General features: G+C 45.3%; 2 protein-coding genes across 7 annotated transcripts in view; one reads left to right on the forward strand and one right to left on the reverse strand.

Moving 5' to 3' along the window:
- Positions 1-904: 904 nt before the first annotated feature.
- The window catches only part of FYB2 (FYN binding protein 2), a 34,220-nt gene continuing 8,860 nt past the window's right edge, over positions 905-26,264 (reverse strand). The window contains exons 1-20 of one of the 6 annotated variants that reach the window (XM_072343616.1): positions 19,291-19,404; positions 15,934-16,603; positions 15,071-15,265; positions 13,732-13,765; positions 12,425-12,513; positions 11,641-11,669; positions 10,386-10,417; positions 9,903-9,978; positions 9,420-9,552; positions 8,146-8,263; positions 8,002-8,042; positions 7,645-7,708; positions 6,131-6,214; positions 5,692-5,720; positions 4,941-5,001; positions 4,320-4,412; positions 2,659-2,740; positions 1,940-2,096; positions 1,746-1,779; positions 905-1,296 (exon numbers count right to left, since the gene is read on the reverse strand). In XM_072343616.1, the coding sequence (XP_072199717.1) occupies positions 1,209-1,296; positions 1,746-1,779; positions 1,940-2,096; positions 2,659-2,740; positions 4,320-4,412; positions 4,941-5,001; positions 5,692-5,720; positions 6,131-6,214; positions 7,645-7,708; positions 8,002-8,042; positions 8,146-8,263; positions 9,420-9,552; positions 9,903-9,978; positions 10,386-10,417; positions 11,641-11,669; positions 12,425-12,513; positions 13,732-13,765; positions 15,071-15,265; positions 15,934-16,603; positions 19,291-19,365 (2,184 nt within the window). In that variant the 5' untranslated portion in view covers positions 19,366-19,404 and the 3' untranslated portion in view covers positions 905-1,208. Of the gene's footprint in view, positions 1,301-1,745; positions 1,780-1,939; positions 2,097-2,658; positions 2,741-4,319; positions 4,413-4,940; positions 5,002-5,691; positions 5,721-6,130; positions 6,215-7,644; positions 7,709-8,001; positions 8,046-8,145; positions 8,264-9,419; positions 9,553-9,902; positions 9,979-10,385; positions 10,418-11,640; positions 11,670-12,424; positions 12,514-13,731; positions 13,766-15,070; positions 15,266-15,933; positions 16,604-19,290; positions 19,405-26,264 lie in introns of those variants that run through there. The other 5 variants (XM_072343620.1, XM_072343617.1, XM_072343615.1 and 2 more) reach the window with 5 other exon arrangements.
- The window catches only part of C8A (complement C8 alpha chain), a 32,957-nt gene continuing 30,941 nt past the window's right edge, over positions 24,249-26,264 (forward strand). Inside the window, exons 1-2 of the mRNA XM_072343622.1 lie at positions 24,249-24,367; positions 26,064-26,160. Coding sequence (XP_072199723.1) covers positions 24,249-24,367; positions 26,064-26,160 — 216 coding nt within the window. The remainder of the gene's footprint in view (positions 24,368-26,063; positions 26,161-26,264) is intronic.

Consider the following 26,264-nt stretch of genomic DNA (forward strand, 5'->3'; position numbering starts at 1 on the left):
AAGAGCCTCCCAGTGAGCTAACATCTCCTCAGTTGCCATCAGGACAGGGCCCTGGGAGGTCAGGGGAGAAGGACACACATCCCCAGCAGCTCCATGGCCAAGCACGCCCCTCAGCCCCCCAGCTCTCCATCTCCCCTGGAGAAATATAAATATTTAGGCTGGCAAGTGTGCAAAGCTGTGCACATTTGAAGGGGGTTGTTTTATTTCTTCTTTTTTTTTCTTTTCCCCTCTCTCAAGGATGGATGGAGGCCAATACACTTAATAGTAACCACATGGTAAAATAAATAAGAATGCCTGTATAGACTTGAAAGTAGATGTTAAATATTTGCTCTGTTTTTTCTGATGCCTTCGATGCCAGCTTTGAAACGGCCATGTGGCAAACAGCGTTTTTATTTCACCGTGTTTTCTTAAGCCTGGAACATTTAATAATTTCTAATTAAGCCACCTACATTTATAGGGTTATTTATGAGCGCACCAATAGGGGGCTGGGGAGAGGCTGCATAGCACAGCTACATTCATACCCCTTTCTGCCAAAGCCGTGTAAAAACCTTACTGAAAAACAAACTCAGAGTTCACTTTTCTTTCTTTCTTCTTTTGTAAAGGTATTCACTGGATACACCAAGGAGAAGCCCTGGGCAGTTTCTATTTCTCCTCTTACTTTTAGGAGCATTTTTGCTTAAAATAAGCACTCAGCATTCCGAACACAGGGACAACTGTTGGGTACATACCTGCTGCTGTGCAGTGGGGAAGCCAGAAGGCAGCCTTCACACGGCTTGGATGCCTATATTAGCTTGCAAAAATAAAGTATGTTTCTACTGAAGGCTTAATTTACTTTCTTTATTCTTTATTTTGGAAAGGAACTAGCCAACCTTTCCACTATTTTGTATACTTCATCCAGCAAGAATGTAATAAATACCTGTTGTCCCAATACTTTCAAGACGAGAGGAAACTCAATGTTACGTGATTGGAAACCATGTAATTCCAGTGATTAAAATGGACAGTAAGAGATGGATATGGAGCAACTAAAGTGCATAAGACTCCTCACACAAATTTCATAGCCATTCCATAGGTGAACAGGGAGGTGGAAAGAGAGTAACCCTGGAAGTAACTAATGTTGAGAAATATGTGAAGATGTTCAAAATAGGCCAAAAAAAGAGAAAGTGTCTCTTGCATGCTTACCAGAGCAAGTGTAAAAAATAAAGCTTTATTTACATAGGCATCAGCTCCCCATGTTGACAAACACAGGCTCTTCCAGACTCAGAACAGCATTTAGGGGATGCTCCGGGGTGGTCAGTACTGCCTGTCAGAAAAGGAAGTTTCATAGCAACAGGCACCTTGGCAATAAGAGGTTTGTTTGTAGCAATCACCCATGGGCATGCAAAGAAATGCTGTTGAAGCAGGGAGCTTAGGGGTGTGTTTTGGCAAGGAAATGCACACAGAGTGGATTGCATTCACAGCAGATATGAATTAATATGGCATATCTGAAGGCCGCAAAAGATCTCTAAATTATATAGGTCACGACTGCAAATCCATGTAACTGTAATAACAGACTAAACCATGAAATACTTATTTAACATTTAATACTGGCTGTCTACATCAGCACTCCCCTGGCTTCAGAAGTTTAAAGCACATTCCTCTCTATCTCAAATATCCGTTTATAGAAGAAAATATCAGAATCATAGGATGGCTTAGGTTGGAAGAGCCCTTAAAAAAAATGCATGGCAATAAATAAAATCCAAGTTTACCTGAAGTTCAAGTGCTCCACTAGGACATACCCATCTGAGAAAAGGGGGAGAAAAAAGCATACTAGTAAATTCCTGAGCAAGTATAGCAGCAATGGCTCAGCACAAAGCACATGATATAATTTGCCAAGTCAATTTGCTCCTTAAAACCGGGTTGAATGCTGACCACCTGTGCCAGAGAGTTTCCACAGACTTACATCTGCCCTCTGAATTGCGGCATATCACTGCGCTGCCCTCGGTGACATCGATCACATCCAGCTGTTCTCCAGCTGTGAGCGGGAGGTCGGCTCTCCTCTTGCTGGGGTTGGAGCATGCAGCGGTTGCTGTGTTGATGACTGTGATCTCCTTGTCATACTGTTTATAGAGAACAAGGACAGATGTTACTCCACACTGACATGCAGTGTCTCTAATGGCAACGAGGAAGACTGGAGGGAATAGGTTGTGAGGCCTTCCTTGGGACAAAAGAGGGGTCTGTTGCAATAGAGCAAGGGGAAAGTGGCTTCAAGCTAAAAGAGGGGAGATTTAGGCTGGGTATAAGGAAGAGGTTTTTTACAGTAAGGGTAGCGATGCACTGAAACACATTGCAGAGGTGGTGGCTGCCCCATCACTGAGGACACTCAAGGTCAGGCTGGATGGGCTCTGAGCACCTGATGGAGCTGAGGGTGCCCCTGTTCATTGTAGGGGAGTTGGACTAGGTGTCCTCTAAGGGTCCCTTCCATCTCAAACTATTCTGTGGTTCTATGAAAAGCCTCACAATATCCCTGATGGAGATCCTAGATGAGGAGATGATGCAGCAGGCTAGTTGGACATCTCTGCCAGTGTAGATGAAGACAAATTTTCACCATGCCTCTCTTAAACATGACAAGGATCATCCTTCTTCCTCTAGCACAGCAAGTGCTCAAAAAGGGACACGTACCAGAAACATTTCTCTAAATATCTTCTCTTCTTTTTCCATCTTATTTTTTTCTGCATTGCTCTTCTTGACTTTAAAGATACTTCTGCATCAAGAGAGAGAAACACACATTCCTGAGCATTGTTTAAGTAATCCCTGGCATTGGGAAACAGTAGGAAATGCAACCCAGAGCCTTGCTCCAGGCTTGGCTGCAAAAAACCCTTACAAAAGCAAAGCACACCACTCATATCACTGTTTTTCATAAAGGGATGAGTAAGTGACTCAAATGTGTTGGTGAGCATAACTTGAGTCATTTGGTATCTCCTTTTGGAACAAGTGTTCCCCCTGTAAATGGCATAAGAACAAATAAACACTTTATCAAGGATTTCAAACCAGTCGAGTTTTCATAGACAATTGAGTTTTCCCCCAACGACTCATCCTGTTCTGTTATTATTTATACTCAGACACAAAGGGTCCCCAGGTAACCTTCACTGAGAGCTGTTTATAAAGAGGGGTTCAAAAATCCCACCTATTTTTGTTGTTTTTTTTTTTAACTCACAGAGCAGGATATCACCAAAGCAGAATTTTATATAGCACTATAAAATGAAAACAAGCTCTTGCAACTTGGACAAGGGAAGCAAAGGCCATGGAGAGGACACTCTTACTAGTCTATACACAGAGTTACAGCTGTGGCAATCATTTTAAAACTAAGACTGGAGGGGGAAAGAAAGCAACTTGCACTGAATAAGTCACAGGCTAACTTTCATGCTCTAAATTTTAAGAGGAAGCAAGAGTTGAAATCAAGGATTTCTAAGCTGTTAAGAGATTTGCCATCGGCAGCCTCAGGCTGGAGGACCTGCGCTCTCTAAGGAGCTGATGAAATCACATCAGCTTCCTGGTGCTCTGTGCAATCATACACATGGCCCCGTGCTACACAACAAGCAGTGTTTCAGCAGCCCCACACAGGAACTCTGCGGTAAGAACCCGGAAAATATATCACTGATTTCTATGTGTTTGAAGTCCCAGGGACGGGGTCACAAAAAAAGCTCATTGCAGTGCATGTTTATCTGATCTAAAAGGGAAATGAAATCGCCTGCTTCCTACAAGAGTCTTTGCAGCACCACTAACAAAAAGTCTTGGATACGCTTGCTTTCAAGCATAAATGGTACAACAAGAGGCAATGCGGTAATTCTGGCTGGGAAAAATAGAATTAAAAATAATCCAATACTTTAAATTAAGGGCAAAGGGACACACAGATTGTGTGGGGGTCTTCTAAAACCAAGGGTCTTGCCAAAATGGCAACTGTTGATTCATGATTGAAGAATGAATATTTGATCAAGGGAAAACTGGAAGGGGAATGGAACTGAGCACATCAAAAATCAGACTAACACAGAGCAATTACATCTTGTTCTTCTTGCTTAGCTGAGGCAACAGGTACAGCTCCAGGATGACACCCACAAGGCATCCCCTACTCGTATACAGCTCAGATCCAAGAGTTCATTCTGCATTCAGGATACTTTATCAAGTTTCTTAAGAGGGCCTTGGAGCAGTAGCCAAATACTAAATGTTTGCTTTAACAAAGGCATCCTGCTCTTCTAAATGGTTTCAGAGAAATGCAGCACAATTCGTCCCGTACAGCATTAAACACATTCAACATGGGAGAAAGGTACAACACCAATAAAGACCTTTCCACACTGTCACTGCTCCTCCGTCGGTCCTTCGCTTCTTTTGCCATCAGGAATTTTGTCATCCACGTTTTGTACTTGTCATCCTTCTCTCTGAGAGGAGGGAGGGAAAAGCACTGCACTAACTCAGGTTTTGCAGCATGACGCATCCCCTCCCCAAACCCAGGCTGTACAAAGCCATGATTTTTCCCTGCCTCCCCCCAGCTCCCACCCAGACACAAACATGTGCTCGCTTTGTAGAGGCACACGCTGCCGCCGCCATCATCTGGCAGCCAGGCACAAGACATGCTGTTTCCATTAACAGCAATTTTTCTGACAAGGAGCTTGCCAGGACCGCGCTGTTTATCAGCACTGGGAGCTGGGATTTTCCTTCCTTAGGAAAACGATCCCAACTTTGCTGTGCGGCAGCGTGCAGCTCGCTCCTTTTCACATCTCTGGCACTGTGTAATGACAAAGAAGCATTCTGGGGGGGGATGTTTCTTGCCAAATTAAACACACAAGCAGAGTGCATATGCACTGCCTCCAGAGGAGGGGGTCCTGACCCGCTCCTGAACCTCACAGCACTGTAGGGTCCCCAGTAGACTCATCTCCTTGGCCAGTGCTGGTAGAACCCCTCCTCACCTGGAGTCTTTTTGCTCTGTCTCAGCATCGTCATACACCACGTCCTCCTGGAAGACACCTGCTGGCACCCAAAGGCAGCAGAGGATGTTACTGGAAAAGGTCATTCCCAGCACTCAAAGTGATTTATTATAGAAGAGAACTGAGGGTGCTGCAAGTCACTCAACTCAAGGGGCTAAAGGCAATGCAAAAGGAAGATCCCACAGCTCCAAAGACCGGCCACGACTCCAGTGTAAGGCAAGGTGCTTGGGTTTTCCAAGCCCCAGCTGCACTCTCCCAGACAGACTTCCCACCCCAGGGATGTGGGACATTCACACCATCACCTTCCCCAGGTTTGCTCATAGGACAGTTGATATGCCCACCCCATTTACGGAAGGCATAACTTAGTCCCTCCAATGGGCAGTTACTGCCTGGGAAGCACTAAAGCTTTACAGAAAGCTGCTGGACTGCAGTTGCTGTTGCTCAGAAGAGGCTGCTTTCCGTGTTGCCTCACAGGACATATTAAAATCTGAAGAATCTTATCCTATTCTGAAGGATCTTCCAGAATAGAACAAGAAAAGAAAAAACACCACAAAACCCCAGAAAACAGCAACAAAAACCCCACCCTTAATTGCTGTGCAATCCCATATTAAACCTTCAGATGAACACTGACACATTATTTTCAGAGAGGCACAACAGATAAAGTCTTCTCCACCGTGCAGCTCACCATTTCCCACACATACACATACAAGTGCCAGACATGTATGATGCTTACCTAAATTTGGCACCGACATGGAAAACAACCTGAAGATAGAGGAATAGACTGTTAGGAATCAGCTTTCCCATCAGCATCGCTCATAAAGCCATGAGCATCAACACACTGGTAGCACACCACGCTTGTACTGCTAAAGCAACGCAGAGCAGATGTGGGTACATGGGGTCCTGGATACCAACAGCATTTGCCAAAAGAGAGAGGTAAGGATCTTAAGTTATGCCAGGGGATGCTGCTGTCAGACCAGCTTCTGCAGGTTTCTGATATAAAGAAGCTGTATAGCTGGCCCATTGGCCGCATCTGCCATAGCCATTTCCCAGGTAAATTTTGAGTGTCATTTCCCAGGTAAAGCTGTGCTCCTTACCTTCTGCTCTTAAATTACTACAGATACAATGGCTCAGATTTAGAGGGGGAAAGGGCTGGGATAGCAAAGTCTGTTTACCTTAAGTTTTCCTTGAACCTGGTATTTTTCAGTTTCAATTTTTCTATCTTAAACAGCTTTCCAAATCTCTTCTGTTTTTCTGCTCTGTCCAAAATAGAAAAGGTTTTTAATTAGAGAGGCACTGAGCACTGAAGTATGTGAGCTGCAACACTCATACCCCTTGAGAACCTGAAGCAGATAAGAGAGCCAGCAAAGCTCAGGCCTCCTCCAGCAATACACCTTAAGCCTAACAGCATCATGAGGATGAACAATGGCTCCAATGGGATGGGTAAAGATGGAGGAAAAGGTGATTGATTATAATGTCCAAGATCAAATCTTTTGTTTAGCTTTGAATTTTTCTATGGTAACTGGAGCTGAAACACAGAAGAGGTGAAGTCCCTTCCTGTCCTTCTCTGACCCAGACGTATTTGGAGTTAAAAAAAAAAAATCACAGTGAAAAGGACAAAAAACTTCCTGACCAACCACAACTCACATTTAAGATGGACATCCAGCTCTCTTGCAAAATTCCTTTGCAAGCTCCAGCAAGATGCACTGCTCTTCCATTTCCCCAAGAATTAGCATCTGTGGGGAAGTGGTGCAGTCACCTTTTAATAACTGCCCCATCACCTCCAGGGTTTCAAGTTTCCTATAGTTACCCCCACTCCCCCCTCTGGCACACAGTAGACTCGAATCCAGATGCACACCAGTATGAGTCCCGCATTCATAGGGGAAAAGCAGATGTACAGAAACACCTTATTATTCCTCCCACGCTGCTCCTTAGAACACAGCCACCAGATGCACTCACAGTAATTGTGTGCAGCATCCGCAGCCCATGTGCCATTCCCAGAGGCTGTCTCTATTTCGTACAAAGGGATGCAGGAAATCTGCAACCTCACAGAGCTAATAAGCGAAAACACAACTAACTTCAAGTTTCACCTCTTAATCCACCAAGGAAACCCAGGCAACATATAAACCTGAGGCTGCTAAACTCATTGCTTTTATAACACACCTTCTGGAAGCAAGTATCATGAAAAGCCCTGTAAAAAGGAACAGGTTGCAAGTAATACAGAGCATATCAGCAACAGGCATTAGCTCACAGCCTGGGCTCCTTTCAGCTTCCCAATTGTCTGTGATCCAAAATATTTGTTGTCCTTTTTACTAATAGAGTGCCACTGTTTGTCCCTTGAGCATTTTGGCATGTGAGGAGGTGCCATTTTTCAGCTACAGCTGAACAACCTTTTTGTGCAAGAGGAGGGTCAGACTGCACTATGTATTTCATGCAAGCAGGGCTCTACAAGAGGAATCGTTTCATTGGATTGAGAGTGTTGCAGGCTCCAGTAGGAAGGCCTCACTGCTTAGGGACTGGTAACTGTTATTTTGCTTCCTAAATGTCAGCCAAAGGGAAAAGAAGGAGAAGAGAAATAAATCCACCCATACAGCAACTCTTTGCAGTTGCATTAGGAAAATAAGACTTCCAGCCAGTACCTGGCACGCAAGATCAAGTTTGAAATTCAGGCTAGTAAACTGCAACTTACTCCTCTTTTGCTGGATTATCACTCCCAGTCTCAACATCTTCATATGTTTCTTCGTAGTAACTTCCTGAGATTTAAAACCAAGGCACACCATTATCACAAACCACACTTGGTAGCAACGAGGTGAGTTTTGCTGAGTGAAATGCATCCAGGCCTTTACATATTACCCATACAGAGGCTTCAAAGATGCTCACACGAATTCCCTACTAGATACAAACATTGCTCCCCATTGGTTTAAATGGGAATTCAGAGCTATCAGGCCAGGAGGAGGCATCATGGATGTTGAAAGTCAGATGGAGGTATTCATGTCATCTCCCAGGCACCATCCAAATTAAAAACAGCCCCATGTGCTGCACTTACTGCTGTCTGAAGCAGATGGACTTGAGGCATCTGATGCACGGCTGCTTGAAGGCAAGAAAGAAGTATTACATGGGTATTTATGGCAGCGCACTTTACAAAAGACTTTTCATCTCAGCCTTAGTGAAGAGCTCCTTCCATACTCACAGTCTGTCTTGAAGTCCCTCAACATCATCATACACATCCTCTGGGGTCAGCAGGAGTGAATGATGGCTTGGGCTGAAGGTTGGTCTGTCTTCAGTTGGTTTGGGAGCACCATAGTATGCTGCAAACGAGAACAGACCTCTGCTTTAGGAGCTTTTCTATGCAACTTCTCTCAGGTTAAGGACAACTGTTCAGGTTGACAGCTGATGCAGCAGCAGATAAGAGCTTTCAGGTCTACCTCCCATTCTGGGAGCCCAGCAAAGCCACTACTCTTGACTACTTTCAGAAGAACTTTAAAAAACTTCAGAAAAATATAATGTTTTAAAACTTGAAGATAAAAGTTTTGCAGTATATTAAAGAAATACAAAATATCCATCGGTATTCTCAGTTATGGCAGCTTTGAGAAGATTCCTGATCAGCTGAAAACATCCCAGGAGAAAATTAATGGATGTTTGCAGAAGTGATTGTAGGAGAGCTTATAGCGGTTGGTAGCAATGCTGAGACAGATAATGGGCCAATCCAGTGAGAATATACCATGTAGACATGCAAATAAAATTGAAATAAATCCCCAGAACCACACCAAAAACAACCACAGTCAATTTGCACCTTCTCCATCACACCTCTGCTCTGTCCACATTGCCCAGCAGAGTTACTTTTCTTTCCCTCACACTAACACCTTGCGGGGCAGAGTCAAGTCTTAGCAGAATACAGCCCATGTGATTATACCTGAAGCTACAGAACAGCATTTACAGTCACAACTGGGCTGGACTGTGCAGCTCAGCATCTAGAACTGGTGATGCGCGTCAACCTTAGAGCATCTTGACAGGGGAGGACTGAGGTCAGATGCCATAAATGTAAAAGAAGGCTCACTGGAACCATAGTCCATTCTACAGGGAGGGATGCCAGGCTCTCCTCCTGCTCACTCACATGTGCTTCCACCACAAACCCCAGCCAAGCACTCTTCTGAGACTCAATAAATTATGAGAAGCAGAGGAGGTGGATTTCAGCTCCCTTGGATAAGGGCAATCTGTTAGGAAAACAAACACCTCGATTTGAGTTGTGCAGATGGTTAACCAACTTAGGAAGCTATTTGCAAAACCAAAATAAATGATTCAGACCAGAATACAAATGCACATGCAACCTTTTGCCCTGGTTTAACTAAATTGGTTCAAGAGTTGCGTTCAATTTTAACATCTTTTCCCATATGGAAGAGACATTTGGGCAACAGATGGGACTGAGCATTGAGGAAACACTTGACAGCCAAACCAGATACTCACAGGGTTCTGCTCTGTCTTTTGCCAGCCTTTGGGGGGTACTGGTCACATCCTGACTCATACGTGACACCTTCATCCCACCTCTGTCATCTTCCTTGGCTTGGCCTCTGAGGATGATGTATTCATTTCCACCTGGCTGAGATCAGATATCTGATTCAGTTGATCCAGTCTTTAGATACAGTTTTCTGATATATGTTAATACAACACGTACATAAGAAAATAAGATATTCTTCTGTGGACTTAGAAGTGTTTCACACTCATTTTCATCAGGGATTTCCAATAGACATATGCGCTTCCTGGCAGCACTACGTGCCTTTTAGGCAGTGCTGGTCAAGTAACAGGCAAGCAAAGGAAAAGATATTAAAAAACAAACAAACAAGTAATTAAAGGATCAAATATTTCAATTGCTTCATCAACCGAAGAGAATAAAAGGAGAAGATGCAAGGACATCAAGGACGTTCTAAAAGGGTACATTATCTTGAATACCTTCTTTACTTCCAGTTTCTCTCTTTCAAGATTTTTTCTTCCTTCTTTTTCATCCTCTATTATAGATCTTCCGGGACTGCAAATTTCAGAAATGGGAGAGATCTCAGAACAACAGGCAGCTCATTTTCCTTTTGAATGATGTAGGTGCCCATAAGTTTGGTTACTGAGGGTAACAGCAATCACTCTTGCAGTGGAGACAAGAAGGAATGGCTATTTTCTGATAGTGCCAATGGACAAGCTAGATCCATGTGCCAACAGTGATACCTGGCTCACAAGACTTGCCTCCTGCCATGCTATGTTGTGATTTAGAAGAGATATATTAACAGAAGCAGAATGTGATATCTTTCTCTCCCCAGCATCATAATGTTTCCCACTGAAATGGGAAACCCCCCCTTTTACCCCATGCTTCTTCAAGTCCCACCAGCAATACAGATTTCAGCCAGCGGGTTTAGAAGCAGTTTAGGAGAAAGGAAAGGAAATTACCTGGATTCACCAAAGAGAAAAGTCTTCTGTTTCTAGAATAAAGAAGAGGAAAGTCTTCAGCCCCTGTGATTTCTGCAGCAAGTCAAGCTTCTACACGGTACCTAAACTGTCATTTACTATTTAAAGAAATATTTCTTCAGAAAGCTCATAAACCTTCTACATTTGGAATAGCCATCAGGCAAGGATGTTTCCTCCGCTCAATGGGACAGAGGATACACATATTGACAAACTGCATGGAAACAGTGTAATGCTGCAAGGGTTGGGGCCAATGAAGCTACTCGTCAGCATGAAAGCAATTACAGGTTGGAGAGCTCACAGTAGAGGAGGGAAAGCTTTTTTAATACTTGAAAATAAAGATTTTCCAACCTTCCATAAAACAAGGGTTACTGATGAGCCACAGAACCTCTCTGCAAATCATGCACAGATAAGTGAATTTGGAAGCCTGCACTGCTTCCCAGGCAATTTGATTGCTTAGCATGCCAGCATTTGAAAGTGGAGTTTGACATTTTCCAAAGAGCAGTTTTCCCCTTTCAGAAGAGCCAGAACCAACACCCAATAATATCTCTCCATGAAGTGATGCTCCCTCAGCCCAGCTACCCACTGTGAGCTGTGCAGCCATGCAGGGCTTCCCTAGAGACAATTCTCACCCTGTGCAATGCATCATCCTGCAGGACACCTCCACTGCCACTGGTTTTGTAGGTAGGGCAACATGAGAATTGTCCAGCTGCAGTTTGCAGTGAGCCATCCATGCAGCAGAGGACCAGAATCCATATGGTTGTCCCCACAGACGTTGCTCTCACTTACATGCCAAAGCTCAAAGTACACTTCCATGATCAGGAAGCTCAGCATTGCTTTTAAGCCTTCACAGAGGGATTACCAGCACCAGCTCGCCTTTAGCAAGAGCTTCCAGAGCAAATTTGGTGGATTTTGCCTTCAAAATTTATGATCCTGATACCCGTGCTTGACAATTACTTGGTCTGCCACCAAAGTCCAGATGACTTTACCACTTCCTTACATGTTTGCAGAGGAAGTCAAGGGGACTGACTCTCTCCCCAGCTGTGTTTGGAAACCTCATTAATCTTCATGTCCCCCCTGCAATTTCTTATTTATTCTTTGAGACTCTTCACAGACAACACGCACACAGAAACACTCAGCAGAGAGGAAATACAAATAGCAGAAGTTTTAAGAAATGAAGGCACAGTACATACAGTATTGTCAAGCTTAGAATGCCAAACCAGGCTGTGAAGAGACTCACCTTGTGTTCCTTAGGTTCTACCTTAGGTACTAAAAAAGATAATTGCGAACAGGTATTAGTTTTTAATTGACTGTACATCGCTGTACTTCAAGTTGCAAACCCCAGATTTATTCCATGCTCAGCATCCAGGCACACACTGACCATGTCCCACTAGCCAGGATCCCTGAGTTTGCTATTTAAGTGGCTTATGTTCAGAGGATTGCAAGTGACAAGTCTGGCTGGCCAGAGTGTTCGTAGCCCTCGAGGCAAACCCAAAAGAGCTATGGTGAGTCTCCCCAAGGAGGTTGCTTTCCTCCCATTCCGATGGAAGATGAAAACAACGTACAAGGCAAAAACTAACATCCTCCAAAAGTAGCAAACTTTTTAAACAGTGAAAATAGAACAATCCTGATAGAGATTATTATACTGGGAGAAAGTAATGGTGGGGATGGAAGTGATCTTTATGTTAAAATTCCCCATTCCCAAGACAAAAACGAAGATCTGCTTCACTACCTGCTCTACTTTCTCATCCCCACAGGTAATATCTTATTAATTCTCCTCATGGCCATTTTACCATACGAGAGTCATCTCATAACCAAAATCCAGTTATTTTTGGTCAGTAACCCCAGCGTCTGTCCCTCTACCCAGAAGCCAAGGGTCGATACAGGCAGTCATTTTTGCTCTCCCCAACCAATGTGCACAACCATTCCACCAAGCTGAAGCAGCTGTATCATTCATTCCCCTTTTTAAGACTGTGGGCGCAGACAGCGTGCAATCCCTTTAAAAGTCTTGTATTGCAGAGTACCTTCAATGACACGCAAGGCTGTGGTGTCCTCAGACTGATTCAGGTACATCAGGGTTTTTTCATAATTACGCTGTTCTTCACATTGAGTGCTGAGAGGACAAGATAAAAGAGAGAATAGGGTCTGTGGGTTTGGGTGTTAGCAGGAAGTTTCTTGCTTAGGCAGGAATAGATACCAGAAAGTAATACAAAGATCCTTGTCCTAAGCCAATGAAGCGACAGACTGCATGCCAGCACAGCGTACACCACATAGACTCAGTGTTGTCTCCCCAGCCCACACCCCCTTCAGTTTCCTTTTTCCCAGTTCCCTCTTGTGGCAATTCAAACTGGCACCACTCTAGAATGGGTGCGAAGATAAATACCCCAGAGCCCTGGGGCAGAACAGTTCCCCAGGAGCTTGGCTGAATACCAGGCTGATGTTTATATGTATCCTGGCTCTCCACCAGACCCGTAATACAGCTGGGCTGGTGGGTCCCTGCCTGGCATTGCTAACAGCAGTGTTTATCCCCAAACATGGGAGAGGAGCCTGGGACCAGCTGGCCCAGAAGGCAGCACCAGGATCTCAGTGGGATTTTATTACAGGTGAGGCTCCCACTTCTGGGCTTAAGGGGGAGAATTTTTCCTATTATTTTGCTGCTATGCAATTAAACCACATACCTGGTACTACATGGCTAATATTTAACAAGTGACCTATTGTAAAGACCGTATCACAAGTACCTGAGCAAGATAACTAATCTTGATGTAATGTATTACTGGGACAGCTTCCTCGTGGTGCATGACAGCTATAGGGCTAGTTATTTTTTGACCAGTTCTCCCTTGACAAGCAAAGGCTGAAAGTTAATCATAACACAGATCAGTGCTGGCAGGGATATCTCATGACTGAAGAGCACAACTTCACGTGCCATTAGCCAAAAGAGCCCATTGCTTGGGAACCACAGCATCACAGAATGGCCTGGGTTGGAAGGGACCTCAAGGATGATGAAGCTCTGACCCCCTGCCACTGGCAGAGCCACCAACCTCCACATTTAATACCAGACCAGGTTGCTCAGGGCCCCATCCAACCTGGCTTTGAACACCTCCAGGGACAGGTCATCCACAACCTCTCTGGGCAGCCACTCTCATGGTAAAGAACTTCACCCTGACATCCAACCTAAATCTTTCCTTCTTCAACTTAAAATCATCCCCTCTTGTCCTGAAATCAGCAAAGGTGTCTTAAGAATCTGGAACTTATTTGCTCTGGTTCAGCCACTCCATTTCCCATTTTCACAATATATTCACGCATGTGATGGGGATGCTCACCATACGCTCACCTTTCTGGGATCAGGTAGTCCTCTTCCTCAGCAGCTGCACACAAACACACAGAGGATTAGTGCTTGGAGGCAACACCACTCTCCTGCAGAAATGGAGGGGCTTTTCCTCGAGGCAGCACACAGAGATGGGTGTGAAATAGGATTGCCAAGGGATGCGGCTGCACTAATGGCATTACTTCACGTTTCCAGGCAACAACTTCAGGTCTTCTAGAGATCAATAACTGAGCAATATCAATAGGGAATGCAGATGATGGCACTGAAATAACTACTTTCCTCCATGCCATTTACACGTTTAGAAAAGGCAGGTACATTAGAAAAGAGTTGCAGTGAGAGCCTCTCTCTTTCCCTTTAATTCTTACTAAGCTCAGCACACAGCAGCGAGCACACAGGAAAGCCAACGAGGTTTTAGCTGAGCCCATCATAGAAACACAGCTCCCTTTGAATTCAACAAATTTGTGCCTGAAGATCTGGCTATGATTAAACCTCTATCTATAAAGAAACAGCATTTAGCCGCTTAATAAGCAGAGCAAAATATTCCATTACCCTCCATCAATAGGGTTTTATTATGGGAAACTGAACTTTCGCATCACTTGTTGTTGGAACACTTAATGACGTTGCCCTCAGTTGTATTTAAAACACAAGCAGGGGATTAGCAGACCGGTTTCTACTGACTTTATTGTGCCTTCCCACAGCTGTGTGCTCCAGAGTGAGGGCATTTTGCACTGAGGTGGGGTGATAAGATCAGCATGCTGCACTGTGACGGCCAGCTACAAGGTGTTCACAGCACGTTGGAGTTGCAGCTGGGAGAGAGAGAGCACAGAACACTAGATCCTTTCCCTGAATTAGGGGCAAAAAACAGTTTCATTGCAACTGATGGGCTCTCTTTAATGTCTGAGGAATCTATGAGAAACGAATAACAGCCTCATATTTCCACTTGCCTAATAGATACCAAGAAACCACATATTTTATTTTCTCTCACTCAGCTGAAAATAAGAGAAAAAGACCTTATAGCTCCCTACAAGTCTGTGAAAGGAGGTTGTAGCAAGGTGAGGATCAGCCTGTGCTTTCAGGTAACAGCAACAGGATGAGAGGAAATAGCCTCAAGCTGCATCACAGGAGGTTCAGGTTGCATAATAGGAATAATATCTTCTCTAAAAGAGCAGTGATACAGGGGCATAGGTTGCCTAGGGAGTGGTAGGGTAACCTACTCTGGAAAGAGTTCAAGTACCGTGGGGATGTGGCACTGGGGGACATAGTGGGCATGGTGAGGTGGGCTGGGTTTGGATTTGGTGATCTGAGAGGACATTTCCAACCTTAATGATTCTATGATATCTCTTACTTGTTTCATTTTGCCTGTGAACTGAAGATACCATGCTTCGGAAAGAGCTGAGATCGACCTTCGGGGGTCTCGAGGGCTTCCGAGGGGCAGGACCCAGGGATGCAGCTGAAGGAAGAGGTCTTATCTTGGGTGGTTTGCTGCTTGGGCTGTCCAACTGTGTCCCTGCTCCCAGCTGAGAGTGGAGAGGCTCTGACCCTGCTCCAGAGAAAAAGCACAGGCAGCAATTACCCCTCCTTGCAGCACATGCAGCGCTGTTGGCTGTTGCATAAATGCCTCTCACCATTGCTGCTTCATCCTGAGGTCAGCACTCACATTACACAACAGGGCTCCTACCATTCTACTGCAATGCGAAAGCAAAGAGAAATGGCCATTTTAATAGATTTTTACAGATTCTCCCTGGAGAATTGGTGGAGTCACCATCTGTGGAGGCGTTCAAGAGCTGTGGAGATGAATGGAGAAATCTAGATAACCCCTATTACAAGCACTGAGGGACATGGTCAGTGGGAATGGTGGGGACAGGTCGGGCCTGATGACCTTTGAGTTCTTCTCCAACCTTAACAACTCTGTCATCGTACAGATGCTCTCTTTTCTCACCCTTTATTCTACTCTCTCAATCTGAACAATTTCTTAGAGCAAGGTTTTGAAAAACACAGGAGAGACCAGGAACCCTCCCTTATCTCTGGGACCTCAGAGAAGAATAGAAGCATTCCCATGGGCTAGTTCAGCATCATGCTTTGAGGGTTCCAACTTCTACTAGCCTTCTGTTCTATCTGTTCAGTTTCTGACCACCTGCACATGCTTATATCTGTATCTACATATATATACACACACATATATAATGTGAAAATTATAGCCAACTTTACCTTTCTGGCATTGAGGTTGCAATGTGCTTGATGCAGAGCTCCCAGCAGCTTTCCCATCTCCCTGGGCAGTCTGGGTAGAAGCCAGCCCCTGGGTGGGTCGGGCTGGTGCAGAATGGCTGCCAACTGGAGGCACCTTGCTGCCATTTGGTGTGGCAGGAACATGCAGCACCCTCTGCTCTGGGCTGGGCTGCACGTAGAGGTTCACTGCCCGCCGGGCTGGCAGCTCAGTACTCGCTTTCTCGCCTCCAGATAAAGTATTTTGCCACATCTGTAGTGCATGGTGGAAAGAGTTCAGGAGTGGAGCATCCTCAGGGCCTGGTTGGATTGATGCTTTCTGCTCGGTGCAATAGGACACTGGATACTTTGGAGAACTGCTTTTGGGAGAACTCAGCCCTTTCACCAAGACATTTCCTTTGTGCTCTTCATTGTGCTCCATTGGCTCTGTATTACCCATCTTGGCTATCTGGGCAATGGAAGAGGGCTGGGATGAAGGACAGAGAGGTTCTCTGTGGGGTCTGGGTATCAGCACATCTGCTTTACTGTTGGGCACGCTGCTGCCTCCGGAGCCCAACCTGGGGGAAGGCTTCTGGCAGGGCTGCGCTGGCTTGGTGGCAATGCTGGAGTCATGCTGAAATTTGGCTCGGAGAGCTCTGAAATCAGTCACACCTTCCTGGGCAGGGAAAGACAGGAAAGCACAAAGCAGATGCTTATAGAGTAGCAACAGGCAACATGCGTGACTGTAACATAGAAAAAGAGGCTACATATTCTGTTCAGAGTGAGGAACACCCAGTAAGGCACTCAATTCCTCTCCCATACAGTCAATTCCATAGCCATATGTGATTTTGAACGAAGGAAACTAATCAACAACACTACATTTTGAAAGAGCCTCTAATGGGCATTTTGTCTTACCCTTCCTCCCAGACATAGAATCATTTAGGTTGGAAAAGACCCCCCCAAAATCCCCAAGCCCAACCCACCCCACCATGCCCACTGATCATGTCTCTCAGTGCCACATCCCCATGTTTCTTGAACACCCCCGGTGACAGTGACCCCACCACCCCTCTGGGCAGCCTGTGCTCTTTTAGAGAATACATGTTTCCTATGATTCAACCTGAACATCCTCTGGATGCAACTTGAGGCCATCAGCACTCTTCCTATCACTGTTAACTGGGAACAGAGGCAGACCCCCACCTCCCTACAACCTCCTTTCAGCTGTCCCATTCTACAGGAAGGAGTCCGTGGCTTTTGCTGTGGCTTCAACTCAGCCACAAACTGAACTAAGGAGAAAATATGAAGAACAATTTATGAGCTACTTAAGCCCTTGAACTGCTCTATAACTTTTTATATGCCACGATTACATTAGGTGCAGCACTCTGGCAGCTTAGTTCAGCACGGAGGACTGTAGGGCTTCATGAGGACCTGTCCAATGAGGAAATTGGAAAAAATTATCTAGGACAGAACTTCGTTATTCTGAAAAAAGCCCCAGCCTTAAGTGTTAAGGCAGAACAGATGAATAGCGCACTGAGGTTTTATTGCATTTAATTGCGCGATTTATTAAACACTGACAATTTCTCTTGAATAACCCCTTTCACTAACTTTATTACTTTCACAGGGCAGTGCATGATGTAAAGAGACAGCCCTTGGGGGGGGGAGAACGGGCTGAATTGCTCCAATTATATTTCATATTAGCGGTCAGCAGCGCGATGCTGCGTGAGCTGCTCAGACATAACATAGCAGCGAGCCCACGGGGAATGGGAGCTTTCAGAGGCTCAGGGAGGATGAAGCTGGTTTAAAACAAACCCCACGTGCAGCAGATCTCTGCAGCAACGCCAGACAGGAAATAAAGCGGCGTGGTGCCCTAATGCAATAGCACTGAGCTTCTGCACGTGCTGGAGCCACAGTTGAAGAGTTCAGCGCCATTTACCTCCCCTCACCAATTTTCTTTTGTTCCTGTATTTCCACACCGGTGCCCTCAGAGACAGAGAAAACAGAAAGGAAAAAAGTACCTGTGTGCCTGTGCCCAGCACTGTGAGCAAGAGGACTTGTAAAATGGGGTTTTTGGCCAGGCACACTCATTATGACAAGGATCCCCTTCCCCTGTCAACTTGTTATTCCTCTTTCCTCAGAGTGGCAGTGAGTTAAAGGGAGGGCTATTGCTGTTTGATGCACCTTACAGCACTCCTATGGGTGCCCTATACCTGCAGATGCCCAAGGCCAGGCTGGATGGGACCCTGTGGAGCCTGATCTGGTATGGGACAACCAGCCCATGGTGGGGGGGTTGGAACTGGATGATCTTTGAGGTCTCTTCCAACTCAAACCATCTCACAATTCTACAGTCCCCAATTTTCTGCACATAGCTGAGGTGCAGTGAGTTCTCCAGGTCTCTGCGGGGTGTTTACCAGCCGTGAGAGGAGTCGTACAATTGGGATGAGAGAAGTGGGCAAGGTGAGAAGGTACTGCTAAGAAATGGAGAGGGCTCACAGTATGCATTACTGCCACATCTGGCCAAATAATTCACCAGGAATAATAACACACTTGGCAAAGGAACATGCAAGATGAGAGAGGGAGAGAACAAAAAGGAAACAAACTTTTCCTGTCCGGAAAGCTCTGAGCATTACAGAGTCAGGGGACAGCTAAACTTTCCATATTTTCTCCCTATAAATAAAACAATCTTCTAACATTAATATCATTGTAGGAAGCAGAATAAAACCCAGCTTAGGGTTTCAATAAAGCCATTTTTCTGAAGGAGCAGCAGTTGGAAGTCTGTGCTGACACAGGGACTGACCAAAAGAGCTCTGACTTTTCTGCTTTCCTAAATACAACAGACCCAGGGACAGGGACCCTATAAGGTGTGGGGCAGCAGAGAGGAAGGCTCCATGCCCCCATGCTGCCTCCATTCCCCCATGTCCCCATCGCTGTGGGAGCTCCTATGAGTCAATGTATAACCAGCACTGCCCTCTGCCCACACACCTGGAGCCATGCCCACAACACATGCACTGACTGTTCATTAACTCCCTGCCTTCCAAACAATTGAAAACATAACCCCTCCCCCCTCTACGTTTCAGTACACTAAGATGGAGACACTGCAGCTCATCTCAGAGTGCAACAGGAAAGCTAAAAGCAGCACCAGTAACCCCTCAGCACCCTACTTTGGGGAAGGAAAACATGCCTGTGCAGTTCCACAGAGAGCAGACGCAGCATTGAGAACACCCACCTGATAGGGTTAACCTTCTACCTGCTGCTGACAGAGGCAGCAACCAGAACTCTACACATTAATGGAGGGAAACAGAGAAGCAAGCACTCCTTGTGGCTCACCCACTGCTGTGAAAGGGGCAAAGAGAGCAACTCTGTACTCACCACATCCATGGCTCCACTACCCAGCACTGACATCACCCATTCACCACCCTTCTGCTGCCCAGTGAGCCTGAACATATACACCTGGGCCTCGGCTCTGCCCCTGGTGTGGGAAGAGCCTCACCTGGGACGGGCTGGTGCTCAGCCCTTCCCACTCATCTTATCAGCCCTCCAGCTGAGTGAGGCTTTGCCTTCTGCAAACAGTGGGTTGGGCAGTTTGAAGTCCTCTGTCCAGCTTTCGGTTTCACCTTCATTTCCCAGTGCTGGAAAAGAACAGCCAGCAGGATCACATGCAGCCCCTGAGCTCTAGAATTAAAGTGCAAATGCTATTTTTCCCAATCCTGGATATTTCATTCCTGGAGAGGAGCCTGAAAGGATCTGTCATAGCACTGATGCTGTGTTTTTGCAGGGCAGGAAAAACAAAGCTGCTGAGATTGGCAAGAACCCCAGGACTTCACCTCACCATAACTGGCCAGATACAGAATCACAGAATGGTTTGAAGTGGAAAGGACCCTTAAAGGCCATCTGGTCCCATGCCCTTACACTAAACAGGAACACCTACAGCTCCATCAGGTGCTCAGAGCCCCATCCAGCCTGACCTTGGGTTTCTCCAGTGACAGGGCATTCACTACCTCTATGCACAACCTGTGCCAGTGCCTCACTGCCTATTTTGTTGAGAACTGGGAATAATAATAATAATAATAATAATAATAATAATAATAACAACTACTTGGCCACTGGAGACATGACTCAAAGAGTTAGTCTTGCTTACCCTACGTGCTGCTGCATGGTAGTCTCAGGGAAGAAAGAGGGATCCCATGGAGCCGTGTGCTGGCAGGGAAGTCCCCCTGGTCCAGTTTGGTGTCATGGAGTGCACAGAATGAATGGTGGCTTTGTGCACAGTGAGCTGCAGAGGATTTATGAGCTGCCCAATGGGGGCCCTAAATTAAAACAGCATTGGGGAATGAGGAGGTTGTGAGCGCAGAGCCAGTGTCTTGGGGAAAAGGACAGGGCTTGCTTAGAGAAACCAGGCAGAGACACCCACAGACAGCAAAACAAGACTCTAAGTCCTCCTGGGACACCAGAGGGAATGCAACGAATCCCTTGGATAGCCCTTCTTTCCCACCACATCTCTGCCTGTACCCCAACACTGCCTAATTAGAGCATCTTCCCAGGACAGGGAACTGAAAGTTATATATACACACCAGTCCATGGGATGAGAGCTCAGCGTTCAGCAAATAAATGCATTTCCCCTTTTCTTCTTTTCAGCTCCTTTGTGACCGGTAGAACTCACTGTATGTTACAGATGCATTACACAGGTCTGGCCTAATCCTTTTTTTTTCTTTCTTCTGGTATTTCAGTTCTGATTTGGCCTTATTCAGTGCCCAGGAAGCCTTCCCCAACGCATCTCAGCCCTGCTATCAGGAGCAGCTATCGCAGGGCTCCAGCAGAGGGGGAGAGAGGACCGCTGGTGCCTCCATCGCGGCCATCAATGAGAAATACGCGGTGTTATCAGTCTCTGTGTTCAAAGAAAGCTCACTTTCTTTTCCGGGATGGGATGAAGTGCAGCGCATGTGTGACCAGTATAGGTGCTCATGGGAATTGTTCTCAAGTTCTGTGTCAAGCTCATCCGTAGCAGTCAAGAAAGTGAATTTAAATGTTTTCTTTTGTTCCGGGGTTTTTACCCACCCAAGTTACACAGTTGTCTCCAATCCTACAAACACTTCAGTGCATGCTTCTTTTTTAGTGCTGTAAGTCATAGCCTTGTCCCTAATGTTTAAGCCTTCTTGTGCTCCAGACCCACTGAGAGCCATGAGTGCCGGCAATTGGGCTATAGCAGCCACCTGGTCCTTCAAAAGACCATTCCTACACATCTCACAGCCACTGGGTCAGTAACTGGAATGCCCGTTCCACCAGCACACAGTGACATGCAGCACTGTTGGCCTCTCTCAAAGCACTGCCTCTCCACCAGTCCAAAGTCAGTGTGAAATGCTGGGGCTTCCAAGGGCAGAGCTCCAATCCCTGGGCACAATCTCTTGATCTCACCTTACTTTAACATCTCTGTAACCTCTGCACCTCGCAACAATCTCTGTATTAAAACAAACAACAACCTTATCTCTGAAAGAAAAGCTGCTGTTCTCTAGGGAACCATGAAAGCAAACAGCACATGGCAGGTGACAGCCACATCTCCTAAAGCATGACAGCAGGGAACTGAGTACAGCACCGTGGGCACGGGGTGCAGAACAGAATGATAGAATCATAGAACTGAGCTGGAAGGGACTCTGTAAGGCCATCTAGTCCAACATCCCTACAATGAACACGGACACCCACAGCTCCGTCAGGTGTTTAGAGCCCCATCAGCCTTGGGTGTCTTCAGGGATGGGGCACTCACTGCAATATAGAGCAGGATTCTGTCATATGGTCACCAAGCCTATTTGAATTTATAGTATCACACGGATAATGCCTTACAAAAAATAGAATATCAGCATTGAAAAGGTTAATGCTTCTAAACATCTGTATCCCACTCAGCAGGTCTGAGTGGGCACCCTCCAAATGAGAATGTTCTGTGATTGCATGGATATACTAAAACTGTTGCATATTAGAAATCACAAGTGCTAAATCACTGAACAACAAAATTCTTGCAATATAACCATCCTAGAGCCAGACTCGTGCAAACAGACACAGCACCAGAAGAGCTATTCAGATGCTGTTGGGCAGATTAATGCATTTTGCAGGCAGAAATCAGCTCCCCTTGCTGCAGTTAATAAACTGAAGTGGATCAAAGTCGTGTGCTGCGTTTGGCATGGAAAAAGATGCATTCCTGCATCCTGGGTGTGGGATGTGTGGCAGCACCCTGCTGGGTGCTGGGGAGGAGTTCGATGGTGTAAGTCAGCCCTTTGTATTGAAGGATGGCAGAAATTTGGAATGAAGACAGATCAGACCAACGCCAAGGAAGGCTCCCAGCTTGGATAGATAATGATACATGGGATAGACAGTGGGGTCCAACCCCACGTGACCTTTGTAAGCACTGCTAAAACCTTGCCCTGTCCTCTTGTCCTGGTGATTATAAAAGGGTGCGATGTAGAACAAGGAGATAACAGTAGGGCTCACTTCAGCCAGTTTTAACCCCCTGCCTTTCTCCCAGCAAATAGCAGTTTAGGTTTAATATAAAGATTAAAACTTTAGTTGAGTTATTCTTGTGTAGGCAGAGAAAGGACAAAGACTTTCTGAACCCATCGGAAGCACATTAACAGGTAAGGATTACATTAATATACTCTTGAAGGTCACAAAAAGGCAGTTCTCAGTTCACTACAGAGTTTACCCATGTGCTACATTTCTTCTTGTTTAGCAAAGACAAGCCCCAGGATCATTCTGAGCTCTAATTACATTAAAATAACACGGTAAGAGGTCCTTTTATTTTGATGATTTACAATGCCAGCTATTGAAATGTGCTTTGCAATTACTTTGGGAAATACACAGAGTGACACTTCTCTCCCAGTCTTCTGTGGGCAGAAGACAATTCACTGTCTGCTTAATAGCCATGATAGCTCAAGACCGGATTCTCCTACAATAATTACACTTTCTCTCAAATTTATTGAAGTTAAAGCTTGCAATCATCTGCTGGGAACACTTCATTTATGCATGAAGTACCACAGCCTACTTAGGCAAAAGTAAAGCAGGGAGATAGAGGTGCTCATTCAAATACTGGAGTCTCCATAGATAACCTTATTTTTTATTAAGAAAAACATTCACTAATGTTACAGATTCCTCAGAGGATAATTTTGAAAGCTATGTGCAAACCTGAGGCAACAGGTATGAGGCAACTTGGGCTAGAGCACGACCAAGCGGCTTTCCAATGGCTGTTTTTAATTTCTTCTGACACGTGAAAGCTAAACATGCTCAACTTATGACAGTTTTCTCTTAATAATGAGTAACCCACAGCGTTCCTGCTTTGTGTGGTGTTACTGTCTTATACCTGTGCCCGCACACATCCACCAATCCACTGAGATCCCAACCAGCCACAAGCATTAGGTGATAGATGGGATCACACAGCAATTGGTAGAGGACAAATTTCAGACTTAGGGGACATCTCCCTGGCCCCAAATCACTTTGGAAAAAGTTTTTTGCTCTAGTGCCTATATAATACCATCCAAAAGCTGTTCTGGTCCAGGTGGACACTGGTAGGACAAGGGGAAATAGTTTTAAACTAAGACAGGAGAGATTTAGGCTAGATACTAGGAAGAAGCTTTTCCACACAGAAGGTGGTGGTGCACCAGAACAGGTTGCCCAAGGAGGCTGTGGATGCCCCATCCCTGCAGGCATTCAAGGTCAGGCTGGATGTAGCTCTGGGCAGCCTGGGCTGCTGGTTGGTGACCCTGCACACAGCAGGGAGGCTGAAATGAGATGATCACTGTGGTCCTTTTCAACCCAGGCCATTCTATGATTCTGTGATAACTCCCCATCAGCTTTGGGCCTGAAATGATACATTATGGGGATGGCAATACGCAAAAACTCAATGGACACTTGTGCATCCAAATGGCACATGCTACTGATAACACAATTCTGAATTAACCTTCAATTCTCTGCACTGGGAAACCTCTCCCTGGACAGAGTAGATGGACCAAAACTGGAAATGAGTTTTTTCCTTCAAGTGAACTGAAGGTCATGGCCTGAAGAGCAAACACCTCTGCAAGTAGGGCTTGACTGACTATGTGGAAACAGTCAAACAGTTCACTGTATTCCCTTATCATAAAATTGGGTATTCCCAAAAGGGGAAAGGCCTCTGGGATATGACCCAGTTCTATGTGATTTGGTCAGTGCCATTGTCAATGATTTACCAACATGTTTCAGAGCTCGATGGGCTCCAGGCTTCTTCCATCAGCACCAGCCCTATGGACTCCTGAAGCTTGAAGAATTTGCTTGGAGCTAATTTAAAGCAAACATTTACATATGGAAAAACAATGTGGTGGAGCCTGTGCCAGGTTTCTCCCTTGATTCTCACTATATGCTCGCTGTCTATAACAACACATTGGGCCACGGCTGCAGCATGCGGGGAGCCGGCGGCAGTGCCTGCTCAGAGGTAAGCTCGATTCCACCCAGCTTTGCATACAGGAATTAGGGGCCCAGTCAGTCAGCCCATCAATTCCATCTTGACTTGAGGCATGTGCACACTGCTCTCTCTGTAAACAGCTACCAGGAGCAGAAAAAAATATATATACATATTGGCTGTTCTCCAAGCACGAGCTCAGCATCGTAATTCCTTCTTACGCGTATGGTTTGCACAAGGGTTTTGCTTTCACAGCTGATAATTAAGCCTTCTTTAAACGTTCATACTGAAGTCGCCGTATCATTTTTGGTCACTTGGACTGAATTCCTTTTTTACAGGAAAATTTACAAGGGAATATTCTTCATAACTTTCCTCACTGTAATTATTTGACCTGATTCCAAGCCAAATTCCTGTCCCTCTATTTTTTTTCTCTGAACAATTGTTAACCTATAGGAGTGTCACTTAAGCTTTGAAGGAAGAGAGTAAACAAGTTACTTTCTCTAAAGCTACAGTATTATGATGGCAGAACTATTTCTTTTTTTCCTACAGCTATTAATTTCAGGCTTGTTCTAAAGGCAAATATGATTTAGGAGGATCAAAAAAGGTATCAGTGATAATTGGAACGTGGAGACGAGGAAAAGGCAGAAAGGAAGGGAAAATCATGGCAGTGATACACTTAATTATGAAGGCTTATTCCGATAATCCTTCCTGAAAATGAACAAAGACGAGATTTTTGATGTTTGATGAACTTATCAAACAAGGCAGAATAATGAAGAGGTAAATGTAAAATCCGATCGGAGGTGAGCCAATTAAGCACTTGGTGAAGTGCTGAAAGACGCAGCCCACAAATCCTTCTGACAGAGCCAGAATGCAACAACAGCAGCACCATCTCCAGCACAGGGTCTGTCTGCAGGCTCCCTGTTTTCCCGAGGGCATGGCAGGTTTGATCCCTCCCCATCACCCATCACCCCTAACCCTAACCATGGCTCCAATTTAGTGGGCTCACTGATTAATCTCCAAAGTGCTCCCAGCTCCACTAATTATCAGTATTTCTCTTTGGACTGCAGTCTCCTAAGTGAAACAGACTGCTCATTAGTTAATCACTAACATAATGATAATAATGTTTTGACTCAGAATAACCCCTCAAAATGCTTTGAAGGCTGTGGCAAATGCAGAGTCATATCTTTACTCCAGGGATTGCTTCTCAAGACAAAGAAACACATTATAAAAATAAAGGTTGTAGGATTGGAGGCAGAAACACAGAGATCACAATGACTGGGCTGGGTTGCAAGACAAATATTTTCTTGCTGCTATATAGCACTATTAAGTGTATGCACAGAGACTCTGATCCAGAGACTATGGTGATGCATTACTTCTGCCATTTCCCGTTGTTGTACCTTTGATTTCTCTCCTACATACAGAAGGCAGGCATTTCCTTTTAGAAATCATCAGCCAACAAATCCTCATGCTCAAAACAGCTTTGCGCCTTGCCGCCCAGCGCCACTGGTGATGCCATTCCCACCAACACACACAAAGCAATTGACCCTGCGGGTCAAATCTATTTGCCAAAATACTGGCCACAGGGTCGGTTGCCTTCTCTCAGGAGAGAAGGCAATCACTGACAGCTTCCCACTTCCTACAAAATAAGTTCCTATCAGAAGAACACACAGATCTTATTCATAAAGCTCATCTTCAAAGCCCTCAGACCACTGTCTCTCCCTCTCCTTAGAAGAAGCAGCAGAGATGTTAGTTCTCCAGCTCCTGTTGACTGTCAGCTGAGCCAGTGGTCGGAATGGACAGATTGCATCCCTTGCCAAGGGAGAAAAGTAAGGCTCCACTGTAATGTATTCATTTATCTTCAGATGCATCTGTGTTGAGGATGTACACACATTAATTATAGATATGATATGCATTCATCATCCTGAAGCAT

Source organism: Excalfactoria chinensis, chromosome 8 (assembly GCF_039878825.1).
Source record: "Excalfactoria chinensis isolate bCotChi1 chromosome 8, bCotChi1.hap2, whole genome shotgun sequence".
Taxonomy (NCBI): Eukaryota; Metazoa; Chordata; class Aves; order Galliformes; family Phasianidae; genus Excalfactoria; species Excalfactoria chinensis.